General features: G+C 40.9%; 1 protein-coding gene across 5 annotated transcripts in view; it reads left to right on the top strand.

Annotated features, from left to right (window-relative positions):
• Positions 1–9,847: 9,847 nt before the first annotated feature.
• The window catches only part of DGKZ (diacylglycerol kinase zeta), a 136,081-nt gene continuing 124,838 nt past the window's right edge, over positions 9,848–21,090 (top strand). Inside the window, exon 1 of one of the 5 annotated variants that reach the window (XM_039358498.1) lies at positions 9,848–10,497. In XM_039358498.1, coding sequence (XP_039214432.1) covers positions 10,436–10,497 — 62 coding nt within the window. In that variant the 5' untranslated portion in view covers positions 9,848–10,435. Of the gene's footprint in view, positions 10,498–19,758; positions 20,365–21,090 lie in introns of those variants that run through there. The other 4 variants (XM_039358507.1, XM_039358481.1, XM_039358489.1 and 1 more) reach the window with 4 other exon arrangements.

The following is a 21,090-nucleotide window of genomic DNA, read 5'->3' as shown; positions in this document are numbered from 1 at the left end:
GCACCGCGATGCGCAGAACGTTTGTGTGACGGGGGTCGCCGTCACACAAACGTTGAGAACCACTGTCTTAAAGTATCCTGGTGGAGAGCTGTTGTATGGAGCACTTATGGGTAATCATGGTCCTCTCCTTACGTCAGAAAGGAATTCCATGGTGCTGATCCATTCACCAGCTCCTCATTCTACTGCAGTCTTCAGCTCCACTCTTATGGAGTCATCTTCAGTCCACTATTACTTCTCTTGATGTCTTACAAATAAAGCATTGGACTAGAAGCAAAGCTTTCACATCATATAGAGGACACTAGAATGATCTGAAGCTTAGTCTGGATTATATGTATTCCATTATTATGGATCATCGCACAGTCAGCCAGATGTTCAGACTGGATTTGGCATTTTGTCTACCTATCGAGTCCTAACCCAGGACCTGGGATAGGAAGATGTGGATGTTTGATGGTTGTTGTTGTTGTTCTTGTTATTATTATTGTTGGAATACATGTTGGAATGTATTTTGTATTGCAACGACTACAAAATTATTCAGCCAGATGGCAATGTTTAGTTTGCATCTATGGTTATAACTATGGTTCTTTATGTTCTGAGGAGAGTTTCCTGTTACAGTTGAAACCGTTAAGTAGCAAGGCCCATGGTGACTGTACACTTTATTTGATCTGTATGGCTACGTAACCATCCTCTGCTGCCAATCTCTATGGCTATATAATAATCCTCTGCTACCATTTCCATAGAATAAAACAGAATTCCTAACAGTACCCAGTACCCAGTATAAGCCCAGATTAGAGGAGAAATATAAAGTTCAGCACAGAACAGAACAAACCAACTACAGGAAATAAGTGCAAGATATATCAAAGAGACATATCAAAGAGTCTAGTATGCTATCTCTGTCTGGGCTTCAAGCCAAGGTCATTTATTCCAGGTCGGATAAAAAAACAAAATCTTGGAGCTGTTCCTTTATTCTATTACTAGATGTCATGAAAGGTCTATCTTCCACCAGGACTTATTTCTTAAAATCTCTATTTAGTATTCATATACATATGGTTTCCATAAAAAGAAAAAAGAAAATAATAAAGTTTTCAAAATTCTTTTATAGTCTTAAATCTTTAGGTTGTTTCCAAGTTAGTTTTTGACCGTCTTCTTTTCTCCCAAAAGTTTTGAGCCGCTGCTACTTCTAGTGGGGGGGGGGTATCAGAAAGAAAAATCCCCCCCATCTTCTTGCTTCTCGGAATCTTGCTTTTGGGATATTTTTTTAAAAGAAGGTTTTTACAAGTTAAAGAGCAGGAAGGATAGTCTCACCCAGTTCCAGATGTGATGCTTTTCTGCTTGGTCGTGCCTTTTTTCCCCTGGCTGTCAGCAGCTTCCCACTGTCTGCTTGCTTGCAGGCAGTCTTTCGCCTGTTGGTTTAGAGCATGGGTGTCAAACTCACCACATCACGTGATGTGTTGTGACATTTCGTGACTCTTTTTGCATTGCTGGCAATGGGGTAGGTGTGGCTTCGGTATGATGAAACCGGCCTGTGGGCCGGCAGTTTGACACCCCTTGGTTTAGAGAGCTTCCTTGGATCCAGCGGTTCAGCTGCTGCCTCACCGCGATCCACAAGGGTCCCCTCCTTCATCATCACCTCTCCGGGGCAACTTTAGGTCCTTTTTGGACCCCCCAGCAGGGTGAAATCAGACACGGGAGGCAGAGCCCTGTTTCTCTGCAACCGTTTTACTGCAACGCGAAAGTGGAAGTCCAGCAATTTAGTGACCTTAAAGGATAAACTGTATCAGCTGAACTCAATCAGGTAGTTAATACTGCCAAAGAGGAGAAACATTCAAACTGCATTCACACATGGCATAGACTTGGACACAGAAGTCCTGATATAACAAAGAAATTAACTGAGAAAGACTATCCAAATGGATTAAAAGAAAAAAAACAGGCCACAAGAGGTTTCAGTCAGGAGATACACCAGAAGCAATAAAAGCATCCCAGCCAAATGTCTATCCTATGTTGCTTGCATAGCATTAAAACCCCTAGAAGAAAGGAGAATCCAAAAGAGACTGTGGCTGCTGCCCTGATCCCCCATCCTAGCCAAAGCCAGAGCCAGAGCACCGGCAGCTCCAGTGCCAGCATTGCAGAGAGCCAAGGCTGAAGCCACAGCAGCAGCAATAGCTCTGTGGACAGCCAGGATGGCAAGAAGTAGAGGAAAAAAAGGACAAGAATAGGAAACATGAAATAGAACTAAGGTAAGAAATGGGACTATTATAAGGAATAGTTGTTGCGTGGAGGTGTTGGAACACATGTTGGGATGTATTTTGTATTGCAACAACTACAGAATTATTCAGCCAGTAGATGGCAATGTTTAGTTTGCATCGATGGTTATAATCTATGGTGCTTTATGTTCTGAGGAGAGTTTCCTGTTACAGTTGAAACTATTAAACAGCAATGCCCATGGTGACTGTACACTTTATTTGATCTGTATGGCTACGAAACCATCCTCTGCTGCCAATCTCTATGGCTATATAATAATCCTCTGCTATCACTTCTATAGAATAAAACAGAATAACATTTTAAATCAAGGATATGATCAGCATGAGTGCAATAATTACAGAATCTTGCACTCTATCCTTCTGACCTAGCAACAATGTTGTAATGCTGTTGGATGTTAGGCTATATCAGTGATGGCGAACCTTTTAGAGACTGAGTGCCCAAACCACAACCCAAAACCCTCTTACTGCAAAGTGCCAGGGCTGTATCAGCATTGTGGTGCCCTCAGGGGGGGGCATGGAGGCTTGTCACGGCAGACTGGGTGGGCATGGCTGGGGTGGGCATGGCCACCTCAATGTTGCTCATGGGGGGGATGCCTATGGGGGCCGAGCAGGATTGGGGGGAATCCAGGGGGTCTCTGGTGGGTGGGGTGGTAGGCAGGAAGCCCAGCATAGATGGGGGGAGGCACGCAATCCTAGCTGGGACTGGGGGGCCATGGTGCCAATGGGGATCTGGCTTTCCCTGCTCGGGGTGGCCTTTGGCTTGCTGGGTGTGGGCATGCCTTACCACCTCTACTCAGCTTGCTAGCTGGCCGCTTTGCCTCCTGTGTACTGGGTGAGGCTGCTGCCCCAGGTGACAGCAGTGGCCTAATGGACCTGTGCAAGCTGCTGACAGTAGCAGTGCATATGCCCACAGAGAGGGCTCTGAGTGCCGCCTCTGGCACGCGTGCCACAGGTTCGCCACCACTGGGCTATATTATGCTTAAAGCTTTATTTGCAAGATAGACTTACCATTTTTAATACAAAACAGCTGGATTCATAGAACATCTAAACCAGATTAATAAAACATAATTATTGTACTCATACAATATGCTATATCCAATCAAACAGACCATATGATGGCTTGGTTTGTACAAATAAACCATAGGATCGCTTGGTTCTTACAAGATACAAAAAGAGTTCATCAAAGGCATTAAAATTACACTTCTATTTAATCATACAGTAGAATGTTTTGCAAATCCAGTCGTTTACGCACATTATCTCTCTCTGTGTGTATTTGTGTGTGTGTGTGTGTGTGTGTGTCTGTATATCAGCCCTTCAAAGTAGTAAACCAATACCGTGAATACTAACATCTTAATTTTAAGGTTACAACAATAATCTTGCAAATCTGAAAGCATATCTCTCTTCACGTGCCTTTACTTTCCAGGGAGCTGGGAAAGCTCCTTCTGAGATGCTTTTTCATATCACCATTCCTTCTGTGGGCTGAAATGTTTCTTATCTAACCATTGCCTTGGCTACTGATTTTCCTTATCCTTTCTCTCAAGGATACAGCCACAGACCACTGAATATAAATGGAAGAACTAACAATATTTGAGCATGTCAAATTTTTTAAAAATAGGCCAGGCTGATACCATGATGTTTTGTAATTATCACTTCCCTGGAGAGTTAGGCGTAAGAATCTCAAATTCTGTTGAACTACATACTGTCAATAGCTTTTTAAAAAAATCATTAGATATAACTGACATGAGCTGTCAAGCCTGAAACAGTCTGTCAAGGTAATGATTTAAAAGCTAACCAGCTGATGCAATGTAAGATGTAATGATGGGAATGACTCAGCAGGGTCTGTGTCTCTTTAAGAGCAAGCAGGATCTATATCTCTTTCAGAACCTTGTATAAAAGGGAAGGCTCTGCAGATGTGTTCTCTCTCTTCTGTTTTCCTGCTTTAACTGCTGTGTGTTGGATCCTGCTGTATTAACACATGTATTTATATTGTTCCTGGTGTATAATATTGTAGAGGTGTAAGATAAACCACCATTTACTAGAGACCACTGTTTACTGTGTTTCTTCTTCTTCTTCTTGTGCCATATCCGTTATCGGATGTTGGCAATCATGTTGGCGATCTTGTTTTTCTCAGCAGCCGCACGAAAAAATGCTGCTGAGTTTTCTCCAAACCGGTCCCTTAGATTTTGAAGCTATGATGTTCTTCTTCTGCCTGGATGTCATTTGCCTTCAATATTTCCCTGGAGGATTAAATGGAGTATGCCGTATTTTTCTGGGTGTCGCATCACATGTCCGAAATATTCTAACTTTTGTTTTTTAATTGTTTTGATGATTTCCCTTGGCTTTTCCAGGCGGCTTATCACCCCCTCATTACTGATCTTGTCAACCCAGCTTATGTGTAACAGCCGCCTGTAAATCCACATTTCAAATGCTTCTAGTCTAGTGTTTCTCAACCTTGACAATGTTAAGGCATGTGGACTTCAACTCCCAGAATTCCACAGCCAGCAATGCTGGCTGTGGCATTCTGAAAGTTGAAGTCCACATGCCTTAAAATTGTCAAGGTTGAGAAACACTGTTCTAGTCTCTTCAGGTGGCCTTCTGTCAGAGACCAACTCTCTACTTCTTAGAGCAGGATAGAAAAAAATATAACATACTGTGTTTACTCCTGGGTTATCTCGCGCAATAAGACTGTGCACGCTCTGACACAGTCTTGTGTCCCAGTAGCCATTGCAGAATATTACAGAAGTTACTGTTTTTATCTGATCAGTGATATCCTTAGAAAACTGCTGATGCTGTTAAAAAATAACACATATATAGTGATATCATGACATGTAGGCTGCTATATGTCTGATGCAAGTATATAAAGGTAGCCCATGACTTAATGACTGTTTGTTCTATAGTGGTTTGAAATTGTGATAGCACTGAATGAACTTAGAACTCTGACCCTACGTTTTGACTGCTGCAGCACCCTGTAAGCCCTGGCCTGTTTCCCACCCCCAAGAATCCTACCCCTTTCTCCCCATCCCATTACCAATTGGTTATTTACCTTTGCAGTACTATAGATTTCCTTCTGGAAGCAATTGCTTTGCTGCACAGCCTTCCTACACAATGGAAACTGTATAGCTTCATCCCAGAAGCAGGTACCTTTTCAGAACAGCCACAGTTTATTGCAGCCTCTTCCAAAATGGTGTCTGCTTCTGGAACAGAGCCACACAGCCTCCACTGTATCGGGAAAGCTGACCGGCAGAATGGTCTGCTCTCCTTCCCCAACATGATTTTTGGATCTCCACAGGCTGCCTGGTGCTGTGCCTCCCCCCACAAGTCATGTGAGAGCAGGGGAAGTGGTGCAGTGTGGAGCTGTTCCTGCACTAGGCCTGTCAGAGCCTCCCCCACTCCAGAGACACCCCATCTCTGTTTAATGACCCACATGGTTGCTTAATGATATTGGGGAAATGGGGGTTGTTAAGTGAGCTGATCACATGGGCACCTCATTTAACGATCATCATGACTTGCAACTTCTTTCTTATTCATTCATTCATTCTTCATTCATTCTTATTCATTCTTAGGTATTTGGGATTTTGTTGGCACGATGGCTGTATATTATAGTGAAAAGAGCAGAAAAAACTTTTTTGATTTTAAACTGCTTCTTTCTACAGTATCCTAATCTGTACCTATCAGAAACCTAGAAAGCTTGGAATTATTTTTGCAGGGATATGGGGATTCATTTGACAGGAAATTTTTGACAAGGGTCTTTTGTATATAACATCCAGGAACATAGAAAAAACAATAGTGTTTTCGAGTTTTACATATGTGACTCCTACGTCTGGGGATTCCAGAGATAAAGATAAGTATCAACTTCTCAAAAGATTGCCTGACTATCAGCAGGTATTATGAATGACAGTTGCTGATGAAGGCTGAAGAACGGCTGTAAAAGGCATGAAAATAGCTGTTATTATTTTCCCATTGCCATTCAAAGAACATGCAGGTTATAAAATTCTGTGGTTTAACATTCAGATTATGTTATCTAGAAGTGGCCAGTGTATTCTTTCCTCCCATTACTTCTCCTTGTGCTTTTCCTGATCTCTTTGCTATACTTTTCAATTCCTCATGGAATTTTTGGCATATAACATGATTCCAGCACATGCTATTTTTCTTCTGTATACCTAACTTCCTAGGAAATTTACAGGGGTCACAACCTACTACAACCTACTACATCTGTCACTTTAATTTATCTTCAGTATGTGAAGGTTGCAGGAATTAAGGAGAAACTTCCTAACAGTTAGAACAATTAACCTGTGGAATGACTTGCCACCAGAAGTTGTGAATGCTCCAACGCTGGAAGTTTTTAAGAAAAGACTGGACAGCCATTTGTCCAAAATGGTATAGGGTTTACTGCCTGAGCAGGGGTTTGGACTAGATGACCTCCAAGGTCCCTTCCAACTTTATTATTATTATTATTATTATTGATCATCGCACAGTCAGCCAGATGTTCAGACTGGATTTGGCATTTTGTCTACCTATCGAGTCTTTACCCAGGACCTGGGATAGGCAGATGTGGATGTTTGATGGTATTACAGATATCGTCGCAGGATGGAAGCAGTTCCTAATAAGGCCGCCTTTTGCAATTGACTAATAGCAAATTTGTCAATGCCAAGGGTGTTCAAGTGGTGCTCCAGTTGTTTTGGGATTGCGCCCAAGGAGCCTATGACTATTGGTACTACCCTTGCTTGCTTTTGCCACAGTCTTTCTATTTCTATTTGTAGATCTTTGTATTTTGTTATCTTCTCCAGTTCTTTCTTGTCTATTCTGCTGTCTCCAGGCACTGCCACGTCCACTATCCAGACTTTTTTGTCTTTTTTATCGATAATTGTTAGGTCTGGGGTATTATGTTGCAGGTGCTTGTCTGTCTGAATTCTGAAGTCCCAGAGCAGTTTAATTTTATCATTTTCTATGACTTTCTCTATTTTTTGATCCCACCAGTTTTTGCTTACAGGCAAATGATATTTTTTGCAGATCTTCCAATGCACCATTGTTACTACTTTGTCATGCCGCTGCTTGTAGTCAGTCTGCGCAATCTTCTTGCAACAGTTTACCAGGTGGTCCACTGTTTCTTCAGCTTCTTTGCATAGATGGCACTTACTGTCTGTTGCTGTCTTCTCAATTTTGACTTTATATGCATTTGTCCTTAAGGCTTGGTCTTGTGCAGCCAGAATTAGTCCCTCGGTCTCTTTCTTCAATTTTCCTGCTCTTAGCCATTGCCAGGTCGTGTTATTATCTGCTTTCCCAGCTATTTTTTTAATGTATTGGCCATGTAGTGCTTTGTCTTCCCATGCCTCTATTCCGTTCTTCATTTGGTCTTTCTTGTAGGCCAGTTTGGTCTCTCCAGTAGTCAGTAAGCCTTCCTGATATACTAATTTCAGTGCATCTTCATTATTGTTCTTCAGATATTCTTCCAAAGCCATTTTTTCTTCTTCAACCATCTGATGTACTTGTAGCATTCCATGCCCACCTATTTGCCTTGGTAGATAAAGTCTGTCAATGTCACTGCGTGGATGAAGGGCATGATTCATTGTCATTATTTTTCTGATCTTCCTATCTATTGCTTTTAGTTCTGCTTGAGTCCAGTCCACTATTCCAGCTGTGTACCTAATGACTGGAATTGTCCAGGTGTTGATTGCCTTTATGGTATTTCCTCCATTGAGTTTGGACTTCTTCACTCTCTTGATGTATTCACCTCTAATCTTTTTTTTTTTTACTTCAGTGTGCCTGATGATGTCAGCTTGAAGGATACCCAAGTATTTGTAGTAATCTTCCTCATCCAGGCTCTTAATGTTATTTTCGTGGGGCATCTTGATTCCTTCAGTTTTCCCTATTTTTCCTTGTTTGATAGTAAGTATGGCACATTTGTCCAAGCCAAACTCCATAACAATATATTGGCTATATATACGGACAATGCTGAGCAGCGATTCTATTTCAGATGGTGTTTTTTCCATACAGCTTCAGATCATCCATGTAAAGGAGATGGGATAATCTGGTACCGGTAGATGTTTTTGATGTTTGAGAGCACTATTATTATTATTATTATTATTATTATTATTATTATTATTATTATTATTATTATTTGTTTAAGCTTCACTTTAATGTATATTTCGCATCTTTGAGAAATAATGGTATATTACAAAGACAATAAAAATCAATAAAACATACATAAAACCATAAAATAACCAGAAACCAAACCAATGGGTAGCAATTGTGACAAACAGAAAAACCTAGAAATAAATTACTTCATCTAAATAAGGAATTGTTTGGAGACAAAAATTCCATAAGCTGGTGTTACTCTAAATAACTGTTGTTAAGACATAGAACAAGGGCCCATCTGAGCACTGAAAAATAAAAGGTACAGTCTACAGTTTATTTATTTATTTAATCAATTTAAATGAGTGAAGGCAACCTTTCAAATATCCAGATAGGTCACTAACAATAATAAATTAGGTGGGAGAAATAAAGCATTTGAAGAGAAAAAAAGAGCAAGCAATACTTAATTCAGAAAGAAATTGTGAGCTAACCAAATTACTACATTGTGAAACTGATGTGATAAGTAGAACTAGTTCCTAGTTGAATTCTAACTGCTGCATTTTGCAACCATTGACGTTTCTTTTGGCCATTTTCCAGAAACAACAGTGCCCCAGCATAGATGTTGTATTACTGTGATGGTTTCCTCAAAATTCAAAATTGGTTTAGCTCCACGTGAATAAAGAGTGACTGCCTTTTCAGCTTCTACCATATCACCATCCAGTTCTCTCTTCCCCAAAGTTATGTATTAATTTAAAAATATGGTGCTAAATATGTCTTTGTCCTTTAGTTCTTCCACTTTTTTTTCTGAAGTTAGAAAATATACAGTAGCTCTGAGGGAATAATAGCATTTTGAGTGGGTTGGTTATTACTTCTTCTGAAATTAGAAAATATACAATAGCTCAGGGAATAATAGCATTTGAGTGGGTTGATTTTGGCTATTGTTTTTTGGCTGATGTTGATAATATTGGAAGATGTGGAGACAGCCACAATTATTGAATGAATTTGAGTTGGCCATCTCTCCAATTCAGTTTCTTTATTTATAAAATTAGTAGAATTTAAGAGAGCAAACACCATTAATTAGTCTTGTGGTACTACCATTAGACATTTATGGGAAACTTTTTTTTGCTGAGATGCCACAAAACGTAATGCAGAATGTGGGCGGGGGCTGTGAAATGACAAAAATGACTGATGACAGCCACAGTATTAACAGTATAGCCATTCACAAAATGATTGCTGCTCGCAAAACAAACATTTGGGCATGTTAGTCTCTAAGATGCCACACACCTTTCACTGCAATTGCTAGACAGCTCTGTTCCTTTTAGAAACTATTGCAACGAAGTCTGTAATTTAACGTATAGATTTAAGCTATGGGGTAAGTAAATAAAAGTGTTAGTCCGCTAGAGAGATGTGTAAACAAGGAGGTCTGGTCTGCCACAAATGGAGGAAAGCGTGCCTTCCCAACTGGTCTAGGACTGGGGAGAAAATGAAAAGGATGATCTATGCCACCTTGAGCTCCAGGAATAGCATCGAGACCAGCCACGCCAACTGTGGGCTGGCCATGCCTGGAGGGCGCCTTGTTGGGGAAGACTGCGCTTAGGTGTAATGTGGCGCGATCGCAAGACCAAGCCCCTCTCACAATTGGCCCTTCCTCTCGCTGAGGCGAGGGGCTCGGCTGCCCCGCTGCCTCTGCCGGACGAAGCTTTACTGTCCCTGCGGCGAGGATTCCCTCCCTCATCCCGGAGCCTCGCGCGGCGGGAACTTGTTCTCACTCGCCCGGGCTTGAGCAAGAGGCTTCTCTCCGATAGTCTCGGGGCTGTAATTGTGTGGGGTGTGCGCGCGCCTATGTTTTCCACGGCGTGGTGCCGCGGCCGTCTTGGGCTACTAGCTGCTACCTGTCAGGAAGCGCATAGAAAGAGGAACCGGGCGGGGAGAGAGTGGGAACAAAGCCGCTGCCCCGAGCTGCAGGACCGATGGCAGGGAGCTGGCGAGGCTTTGCTCGGCTGCAAATGACTCCGGAGCCCATCCACGGGGGCAGGAAGAAGAGGAACGCCAGGGGGACCGAGGGGGCCTCATCCTTCTGAAGAGGGCCTGTCCCCGGAGGGCAGATGTGGTGGCATCGGTCTTGGGATGTTCCGCGGAGCCCCCCAGGGAAAAACGCCGCTGCGAGGTACTTTTAGGCGGGGATGGCCTCGGCTCGTTTCCTTTTGCCGTCTGGGCTGACGCCCTGGTCTCTCGCACGGGAGAGCTGCTGTTTACATCCTGCTATTGTGGAGGGAAAGGCCTTTTGCCTTGCCATATTCCCCCCTCTCCCTTCCTCCCTTTGGGGCCCTTCGCCGCCGGCTGCGTGTAGGAAATTAGGCCTGTTCAGCCGGGACACACAGAGTGGGTGGCCCGGCTGGCAAGCAGGCAATCTGTTCCTCTGGAGACAGGAAGGGCTTTAACACATGGAAGCATAGTGGGATGTGGTGTGTTGGGAGAAGAGAGAGAAACTCTCTGAGGGAGGGGAGACAGGAAAGTCTTGAGTGTTATCCTTCTTAAGGAACCCTTCCAGGCTGAAGCTACAAAAGAGCATCCTTATATAGAGTATCTGCAGAGAATGTATTATAGATACAAGCCTTCTTCCTCACGAAGCAACTTTCCTTCTCTGTGTCCTCTGTGTGGTAATAAAGGCTGGAATAGAAAGGAGCCAGTTCTCAAAGCTGTATTTTTGAGAAAATACAGCTTTGCAAAAATTGCTGTCATTTCCAAGGAACATGAGTTTCTTAGGTGAAGTCAACCTCTCTTGGAGAGTGCAGATAGTGGGGATGTTGAATAAGATGACAAAGTGATATGCATGTAGTTTTCCATTTTTGAAAACCACAGACCAAGACACAGTGCTGGAGTCCAATTAAAAAAAATAAAACAGACTTCCCCTTCAAAAATAACAAAATGTTCAGAGTTTTTCAATAGCAACCACAAATGCAGTAGTCTCTCTCATTACTCTCTTAACATGTTTCTTTTGCTAACACACTGTACTGTAGTTTTTCTCACTTACACACATCCCATGACCCACTGACGATGTCTAAATATAAAGTCTTGAATATCCATGCAAATGGCACTTTTTTTTCAAATACAATAGTTATTTTCAAAAATAATTATGAATTAGTGGAGGGCTTTGAGAGCCCTCCTAGATAGTCTGGGCAAGTACAAATACAATAAGAATAAGTCATTTGGTTAAGCCTAATGAAATATTTTAGGATTAAAATGCAAAGTGTAATAGGAGAAAGCAAAGCAGTTTTTTCAGTAATATCAGGCTGTAGTTTTCATTCAATTTCACTCCATATTTTAACAATCTATATAAATATTTAAACAGGTAATTCCACTGTTGGGTAAACTGCAAAGTAATATACAAGGCATTAACTCAGCCCTAAATCTAATTTGATTGGATTTTTACAGTTTGATGTTGCATTTTTCGAGGATATTAAGTATCTTAGTATGTTGTAGGCCAAGAGCCTTAAGAGGTGAACTACGGTTATAAAGCAGCATATTCAAATAACTTTGCAAATTTGTCCTCAGGAGACGCATTTCCTCATTCTGGTATTAGATAGATGAAAATGAAGGAAGGCTTTCTCTTCTGGAACTTCCTCTTTGTTGCTCTTTTTTAAGGAGATTAAGAAGACACAGTTAGGAGTATTTGAATCAATCACCAGAGGTTAATTTCTGCAAAGGCCAATAAGTCCTTTTAGCTTATCTATTCCCAGGGGTTTACATAAGTTTCTTACTGCTATTTTGTCTAACTGTACTCTAGTGTACCTTCTTGTTCTTCCTTCTTCAGGTGTCTCCCTTATGTACCTGCCTTCAAATTTAATTCTCAAGATACTTTATTGAATGAATGAGTTTCTAGACCACTTAAAGTCAACTGACTCTAAGTGGTGAGTAAAAGCTATAACTAATGCAAGAGTAACAATAATATGCAATAAAACAGATGTAATATGTAACTACAGTTGATAATTTCAGTTAATCATAGAAAAAAAATTGTATCATTTCTGACACTAGGAAATCTATACGACTCAAGTCCCAAAGATTTTCTGAAACAGTCAGGTTTTTTGAGTTTTCAGAAGGCTGTGAGAATGAGAATTACCCTTGCCTTTTGGGACAAGCTGTTCTTGAAGAGGACTACAAAATCCAGTTCATCACTAGATGGCTGAAAAACATTTATTTTTAATGATATTTTATACAGGTAGTGCTCAGACATATGGCCAATGAGCCCAACATTTCCATTGCTAAGTAAGACATTTGTTAAGTGAATTTTACCCCATTTTACCACAGTTGTTAAGTGAATTCCTGCAGTTGTTAAGTTACTACCATGTTTGTTAAGTGAATCTGGTTTCCCCGTTGATTTTGTTTGTCAGAAGGTTGCAAAAGGTGATCACATGACCCCGAGTTACAGCAGCCATCATAAATACATGCCAGTTGCCAAGCATCCAAATTTTGATCACATGACCGTGGGGATGCTGTAGGTATGAAAAATGGTCAAAAGTAATTTTTTTCAGTGCCATTGTAATTTCAAATGGTCACTAAATGAATAGTTGTAAGTCAAGGACTACCTTTAGTATGCCTACATGGGTTAGACTTCTATTATGGCTTCAGTGAAACAAGAAATAGGATGAGCCCCATGGGAAAGCAGTCTTTGGGATGATTAGCAGCACAAATACAGGTGTTGTCAGCACCACTTGATGGATCAGACCAGGAAATCAACTTCACAGGAAAACTAGAACTACTGCTATTGAGGTTGGTTATTATTACAATAATAAAATCTTGCACGTTTGGCTGCGCTGTACCTTCTCCTTATATTCCAGTGAATCAGGGAGGTATCTGCCAGAGCTACTTCCAAATATTACCTCTTTTCTCAGGACTTAAAAAAAAAAAAGTTTCGCTCCCTTTTGCCTAGGTTGCATCTTTCTATCATGGTAACTTTCTGAAGTTGTGAATCAATAAGAATAGAGTAGATAATGTTACTGAGTGCTCTTCCTTTGCTTATTATCTAGCCTTTCCTTTGTGGAGGAAGTAGGAGACCACTTTGACTGTGAAGATATTTCCCGTTTGGAGGTTGTTGTAGAACTTACTTAAATATGGCAATAATTTCTGCACTGTACAGTTAGATTATGATCCCACAGACATGAATGCTCACTCAACATCACCAATGATTAGGAGAAAGCGTGTGCTCTTTTCTGATAGTTCGCCTGTAGGTAGGTATGTATTTGCCTATGTGGGAAACTTAATTTGTTGTAAAGGAAACATTATTATAGTTAAACAGCAGTAGCAGGATAGAAGCCCTATGCCATATAATAATGATAATGATGATGATGATGATACTACTACTACTACTACTAATAATAATAAAGTTGGAAGGGATCTTGGAGGTCATCTAGTCTGACCCCCTGCTCAGGCAGGAAACCCTATACCATTTCAGAAAGATGGCTTCTTAAAAACTTCCAGTGTTGAAGCATTCACAGCTTCTGGAGGCAGGTTGTTCCACTGATTAATTGTTTTTGTCAGAAAATGTCTCCTTAGTTCTAGGTTGCTTCTCTCCTTGATTAGTTTCCATCTGTTCCTTCTTGTCCTGCCTTCAGGTGCTTTGGAGAATAGCTTGACTCCCTCTTCTTTGTGGCAGCCCTGAGATATTGGAACACTGCTATCATGTCCCCCCCTCGTCCTTCTCTTCATTAAACTAGACATACCCAATTCCAGCAACCGTTCCTTATGTGTTTTAGCCTCCAGTCCCCTAATCATCTTTGTTGCTCTTCTCTATACTCTTTCTAGAGTCTCAACATCTTTTTTACATCCTGTTGGCCAAAACTGGATGCAGTATTCTAGATGTGGCCTTACCAAGGCATTGTAAAGTGGTATTAACACTTCACGTGATCTTGATTCTATCCCTCTGTTAATGTAGCCTAGCACTGTGTTGGTTTTTATGACAGCTACAGCACACTGCTGGCTCATATTTAAGTGTTTGTCCACTAGGACTCCAAAATCCTTCTCACAGTTGCTACTGTTGAGCATGGTACCACCTATTCATGGTTTGCTTGGTTCTGACTTAGCAAGTTGTGTGATCCTAGCTAGTAGGATTAGCACAATGTGTTGAATCCAACCACTGTATTCCCAAGAGGAAAGACGTATGAAGGAGACACAGAAAGATTTTGTACTTTACTCTCCTCTTTCTTCCTATGTGCAATGTTTTGTCCTGGGTAAGTAAGTTTGGAGTATTTTTCTTTGGAGAAAAATAAGATTTTGTAATGTTCTCATTTTAGAGCCAGAGTATAAATTGTACAGTACTTCTGGTAGCTTAGCCAGCATTTGAAATTACAACAATTCCCCCCCCCCCAAGTACTTACAATCCAATTCCAAAGTTCTGACGGCTGCCCCGTCATGTGACCACATTTTAAACGGTTAGCAACCAGCCCATATTTACGGCCATTTGCAGTGTCTAATGGTCAGGTGACTGTAATTTACAACGTTTTTGCCAGAAACCAGCGTTTACTTCCGGTTTCCAGAAAAAAGCAGCTCATAGTGAACAACTAGTTTGCTTAATGCCCATGGTGCTCACTTAATAACCATGGCATTTGCTTTACAGCTGCCACGTTCACTTAATGACTGCTGCAAAAAAGGTTGTAAAAACAAGTCCAGCCTGTTTACAAGTCCACTTTACATTTATCACAACTTATGACAGTAATTGCTAGGCTCAATCATGGTGTTAAGTTGAGGATTACCTGTATACTTGAAGTCAATAATTAGAGGTTTTTTATCATAATCTGAAGCTGGTACAAGCCATGAATCTTTCTACAGTAGTCTGGTGAAACACATATGTTCTTATTCTCCTAAATCAACCACATCTTTTCACTATATCTATACTATAGATATAGAGTTTTATAATATATCTATACTATAGATCAGTGTTTCCCAAACTTGACAATTTTAAGGCATGAGAACTTCAACTCCCAGAATTCCACAGCCAGCAATGCTGGCTGTGGAATTCTGGGAGTTGAAGTCCTCATGCCTTAAAATTGTCAAGTTTGGGAAACACTGCTATAGATATAGAGTTTTATAATATAATACCATATGCAGCATTTTTCTTACTTTAGTAAACTTATACTTTCCCCACTAGATGGCAGAAACTTTCAATACTGTACTCTACATCTTATTATTTATAACTGCTGGTTGGGTTTGATAGCCAATGATAGTTTGCATAAAACAGCAAGATTCTTCATTTTTTAGTCCACTAAGGCAAAGTATCAAAGATGTGGTATCTGTACTCTTACACAGATTTCCCAACGGGCATTTTTCAGGAGAGTGTACTGTAGAAATGTGTTCCTTCCAGTATATCACATTGAGACAAGTGCCTTTTGGAAAGTAATATCCATTCATTCTCTGTGGATCATAATTTGAAAAGATATGAGTCCTATAATAAAGGTTGCCCTCAAAAAGTTGCCCTCAGAATGACTCCTGGTTATTACTTCAATATATTCATACTGGGGGTATTTTTGTCAATAGAACAGAAGTGCAATTCTATTATCTTCATCTTTGTTTTTTACTTCCCATTCTAGCCTAAATCATAGTAAATCACAGATTCAGAGCTGGAAGGTACCGTACCTTAGAGGTCATCTAGTCCAACCCCCTGCTCAGGCAGGAAACCCTGTACCTTTTCAGACAAGTGGCTGTCCAGTCTCTTCTTGAAAATCTCTAGTAATGAAGCACCTACAACTTCTGGTGGCCAACTGTTCCACTGGTTAATTGTCCGACTCCTCACTGTCAGGAAGTTTCTCCTTAATTCCAGGTTGCTTCTCTCGATCAGTTTCCATCCGTTGCTTCTTGTCGTGCCTTTGGGTGCTTTGGAGAATAATTTGACCCCCCTCTTCTTTGGGGCAGCCATGGAATTCCCCGATTGTCTATCATCTAAGTCAGGGGTCTTCAAACTTGGCCCTTTTATTACTTGTGGACTTCAACTCCCAGAATTCCTCAGCCAGGCATGCTGGCTGAGAAATTCTAGGAGCTGAAGTCCACAAGTCATAAAAGGGCCAAGTTTGAAGGCCCCTGATCTAAGTACTAATCAGGCTCAGCCTTCATAGCCCAGAGAATGAACTGTGTACTAAAAGTGTTCCTGCTGACTGTCAGCTTTAGAGATGTAAAGATCTGCCTTATATCAAGTCAGACCATTGCTTCATGCTATTTAATATTCTCTATACTATTTATGGAGGGCATTTTACTAATAATTCAGTTATAACACATCTTGCATGCAGTCAAAACTCTAGAAGCAGTTATGAGTGATGCATGTTTCAAAGCCTACAGAATGACATTGGACAATATTGTATTTTTATTGTATGACCATCAGGATTACCTGGAACACGTTGGTCTGACCAAATCTTTCAAGTAATTACATCAGGAGGAGCTATACTGCAGGAATAGAGAAATTAACCCTCAGTTCTACTGTATTAATTTTCTTTCAATTAACCTATTGATTAAAGAAATTGAAACATTCTTCAAATATTAAAATCAACTGGTGTGGCCCTGCAAAAATGGATCTAAAAGTGAGACCTCTAAAATTTTGGTGTAGTGGTTAAGGAACTGATCTAGTCCCACCTTAGGCATGAAACACCAGCTGGGTGATTTGGGACAGTCACTCTCTCTTAGCCTAACTCACCTCACAAGATGGTGGTTGTGAGAAAAATAGGAAGAGAAAGGAGTATTAGGTAGGTTTGCCATCTTGAATTGTACAGGTAATCCTCAACTTAACAGTTCATTTAGCGACTGTTCGAAGTTACAAAGCCATTGAAATAAGTGACTTATGACCATTTCTCACACAACCATTGCCACATCTCCTTAGTTACATGATCAAAATTCAAATGCTGGGCAATTGACTCATATTTATGATGGTTGCAGTGTCCAAGAGTCATGTGATCCCTTTTTGCAACCTTCTGACAAGTAAAGTCAATGGGCAATCCAGAATCACTTAACAACCATGTTACTAACTTAACAACTGTAGCAAGAAAGGTTATAAAATGGGGTAAAATTCACTTAACAAATGTCTCACTTAGCAACAGAAATGTTGAGCTCAACTGTGATCGTAGGTTCAGGACTATCTTTATATAAAAACAAATGTGGAATAAAAATATAAACAAACAAAAAAACAGAGGGAAATACCAGCACAGTTAGATCACAATTCTTAAGGTTTGCAAATAGTAAAATAAACCAAAATAAATCAAAATAACTAAGGGGAGAAGTACTTAAAACAATCTGGTGAGTTTTAAACATATTCTGTAGGATTGTGCAGAGATTTGGAAGATGTGTTAAAAGCTTAAATGTAGTACCTGTAACCCATTACTGCAGTTATATCTATTTCCAAGATACTACTATCCAGTTCAGGTGTTATTTAAAAAAAAAAAATAGAAAATCCCTGATACCCTGGCTGATCATTAAGGCAGCATTCTTGTTGAGAAATCAGGATTACAGTGTGACATTTTGTTTAATCTATTTTGGAAAAGTAAAATATCTAGAATGAAAGTATGGTGACAAGCAAAATCCCTAACAAGGATTTCTGTCTGGAATCTGTATGTTCATTCTGAAATTTAGAGTTTGTCAATGACATCTTGCATAGTAGTGTTAAGAATTACGAAATGTTCTACTTTAAAATGAAACACATCTGATTCTGGCTGCGGAATCGTAAAATAACTTCTTTGAAAGGGTGTTGTACTTTCAAGTAATATTGCTTGATATGCTGAGAATGCGTCTACATTTACGTAATATCTAGATGTTTTTGAAAAGATGTGTGGTTACACAAAATTCCTTTTAGTTTTATTTATTCTCTGCAGGCACTGATTCTCTACTATAGCAGACCATCTTCAGCATTCTACTTGGTGGGAAATGTAGAAACCAGAATATACAATATAATTAGGAAAAAAATATTCAACAGCTAGGCATCCACTCCCACTATATGACAAATCTATTTAATGTACCCTGTTGGAGTAACCAGATTAGAGGTTTATACCTCTAATCTGACAGCACTAGTCTTCAGGCACTCAAAATGCTCAATAGAGTTTCCTTTCCTGTAATATAGACTGTATGCTCATCTTACAATGGCACAATCAGTTTTAATAATACCAATTTTTCCTCCTTACTCCACCATGTTGGTCTTATCTCATCTTCTCAATCAAAACTTATAAACTATTTTAATATAAAAGTATTTCCCAATGCCCTTATTGTAACACTGAGAGACTCAGGATATATAAAACTTATTTCATTTGCTACCTATTATACTTGTACATGTTTCATGTAGGTATGATCCAAGGTGTGTTGGGAAATATGGGTGCACCCTTCCTTTGTGGTTATCAGCCATCTTCTATTGCAATAATTTCTCTTTCTGTTTGCACTTTCCATTAGTACTTTATTTTCTGAGTTCCTTTCATATCTGTGCCTCCTCTGGCTCTCTCTCTTATTGATACCAGTTTCTCTCTGTTCCAATAAGGGCAAAGAGAGACGAGCAGGTCTCTGTTCTTTCATTTGAGGAAGAAGGCGTCTATGTTTATGCTGATCCACATTAACAGTATTTTAAAATACATTTATGCTACAAGATGTAACAGCCCCATTTTTTTCTCACTGCAGTATCTGGAAAATCAAGAGGGATGATGAACTGGCATTTCTTGGTTTATCACTTACACTTCACCAAGAGAATGGTTACTCAATCTGATAGCCACCTTTTCAGACTAACAGTTTTAGAGTTCCCCCATTTTCCTCAGTCCCAATTTAAATCCTATATCAGTCTAGTCACTCCAATGCATTTGATGAGGCTTATGCCTTTTACAGTAATAACATATTATTTTGAAAAGGTGCTTCCAGACTATTATTTCAAGAAGCTAGTGAGTGCCTGTTCTAGTTGCAAAATTATGGCAGTCAGCCCTGCTTTTCTTTGGACTTATTCTTGCTATGATATCTTCCCATTTCACTGCATTTTATCTTGTTTGAACTTGGGCGGAAAGACAGACAAGCCAGTTTATGGAAGCCAGATAACCTGAAGTCCATCAATATCCCCATCCCCTTGCTGTGCGACAATTGATTAATGACCCTCCACATTTTAAAGGAGGGCAGCAGCTATCTCCCTGCCTATTAGAGTGGCACATCACAATTTAGGACAGCGCCAAAGCAATAGATGTGGGAGAAGAGTGGGCTACCGGGTCAGTCAAGGTTATGTTTGCCTGACAACTCTTCCAACTCTTGATGTAAATTCTCTCCTAAGCCTCTCAGTGCAAGTCTGGACAATTGTAGCTAACGCTCTACTTCTCCGGCCCTTCTTCTGTGGCTCTATTTATCTGGTCGCCGTGGCCAACGGTTACACGAACGCGACCGGGCCCGAGTATTGCAAGGCGTTCGAGCAAGCGGCAGATGGAGCCACTAGCCCGCCTTTTCCTTTAGAGCAACAAGGAGGCAGCTTCCCGGGCAGCTATCTGGGGTCCTTAGGCGCTTTACCTTGCTTTGTATTGATACTTCCTGCGCGGCTCTAATTGCTTGACGAGGCGCGCTGAGGATCGTAGTGGGAGCTGAGCATGCACCACCCATTTCAGGGACACGCTAGTAGTCTTTGGCGCTCTCGTTGCTGCGGCTGCTTTGAGGGGAGGCGTCCTGGATAAGCCCCTGGCAAAAGAAGCGAGGGCAGCACTTTCCCTTCTTCCGCCCGTCTTGACAGAGCAATGATCCCTGCGCTCGAGCGAAAGATTGACACTGTCTTTGGGGCTTAATCCCGCTGGCTACTCGTCCCGCGGATATGACTGGCCCGCTCCCGAGCAGGTGAGGGGAGAAGCACGACCAGCGGGGTTATGGAGCTGCACGAGGTCAACGAGAAGGGCTCGAATGGCGGGGGCGCCGCCGCTGCCTCCTCCTCCCTTGGCTCCAGTTCGCCGTCCACCGCTAGTTCGGAGACGTCCGTGTGCCCGGAGTCGGAGAAGGTCTCCCCGCTGGGACGAAGGCATAGCAAAAAGAGATTTGGGCTCAAGATTTTTGGGCGCAGGTGAGCGAGAGGCGCGACCCACGCTTTTAAAGTGTGCGCGTCTGAAAGAGTAAATGGGATAGGAGGGTCATGGCACACTAGCGCATGGTTCACCACACACCAAATCACAAAAATATGTTTAGGTGGTGGAATAAAAGGGTTTGGCTAGTTTGTGGCTCAGTGTTTTGTGCAAAACTTAACTATCTTTGAGTAGTGGGGGTATCGATTATTGCGATGAGTGGATGTTTCCAATCTGAGGCAGGTAATGAAGCTCAGTTTACAACACATTGGTTACTTTAATGTACCTCAAAACACGCATTCGCACACAGACATGTATATTTGCGTAGATATGAAATAGGGATTCTTGTCTGCTACGTTTTTGAATGTAGTTAATAGGTGTCACCAGTTGTGTAAAAAAAAAAAGGTAATGATTCAGCTTAAGAGAACCGCACTTTTATCTTTGGTCTAAATTCTAAAAACAAAAAAAACAATAACCCTAATCCTGTGTCATTCAGGAATATAAAATTTTGATTGTCAGCTGTAGTGATGAGAATGTCATTCTTTTCACCTTTCCCCTCCAATTATTTTTGTTTCATTGGACTGAGGTTTAGTCTCTGATCTCCACAAATAATGTGTTTTTCTTTTGGTAGGAATATAGGCTGGGTGTTTTTTTATTTTTGTAAATAGTTAACAGCTTTCGGTGAGATTCAGGGTCTGCCTCTCCTTTCCCATATCCCATTTACTCAT

Source organism: Crotalus tigris, unplaced genomic scaffold, assembly GCF_016545835.1.
Source record: "Crotalus tigris isolate CLP2741 ecotype Arizona unplaced genomic scaffold, ASM1654583v1 scf7180000017576.4783729, whole genome shotgun sequence".
In the NCBI taxonomy this organism is placed as follows: domain Eukaryota; kingdom Metazoa; phylum Chordata; class Lepidosauria; order Squamata; family Viperidae; genus Crotalus; species Crotalus tigris.
This window is presented reverse-complemented; position numbering and strand designations above follow the sequence as displayed.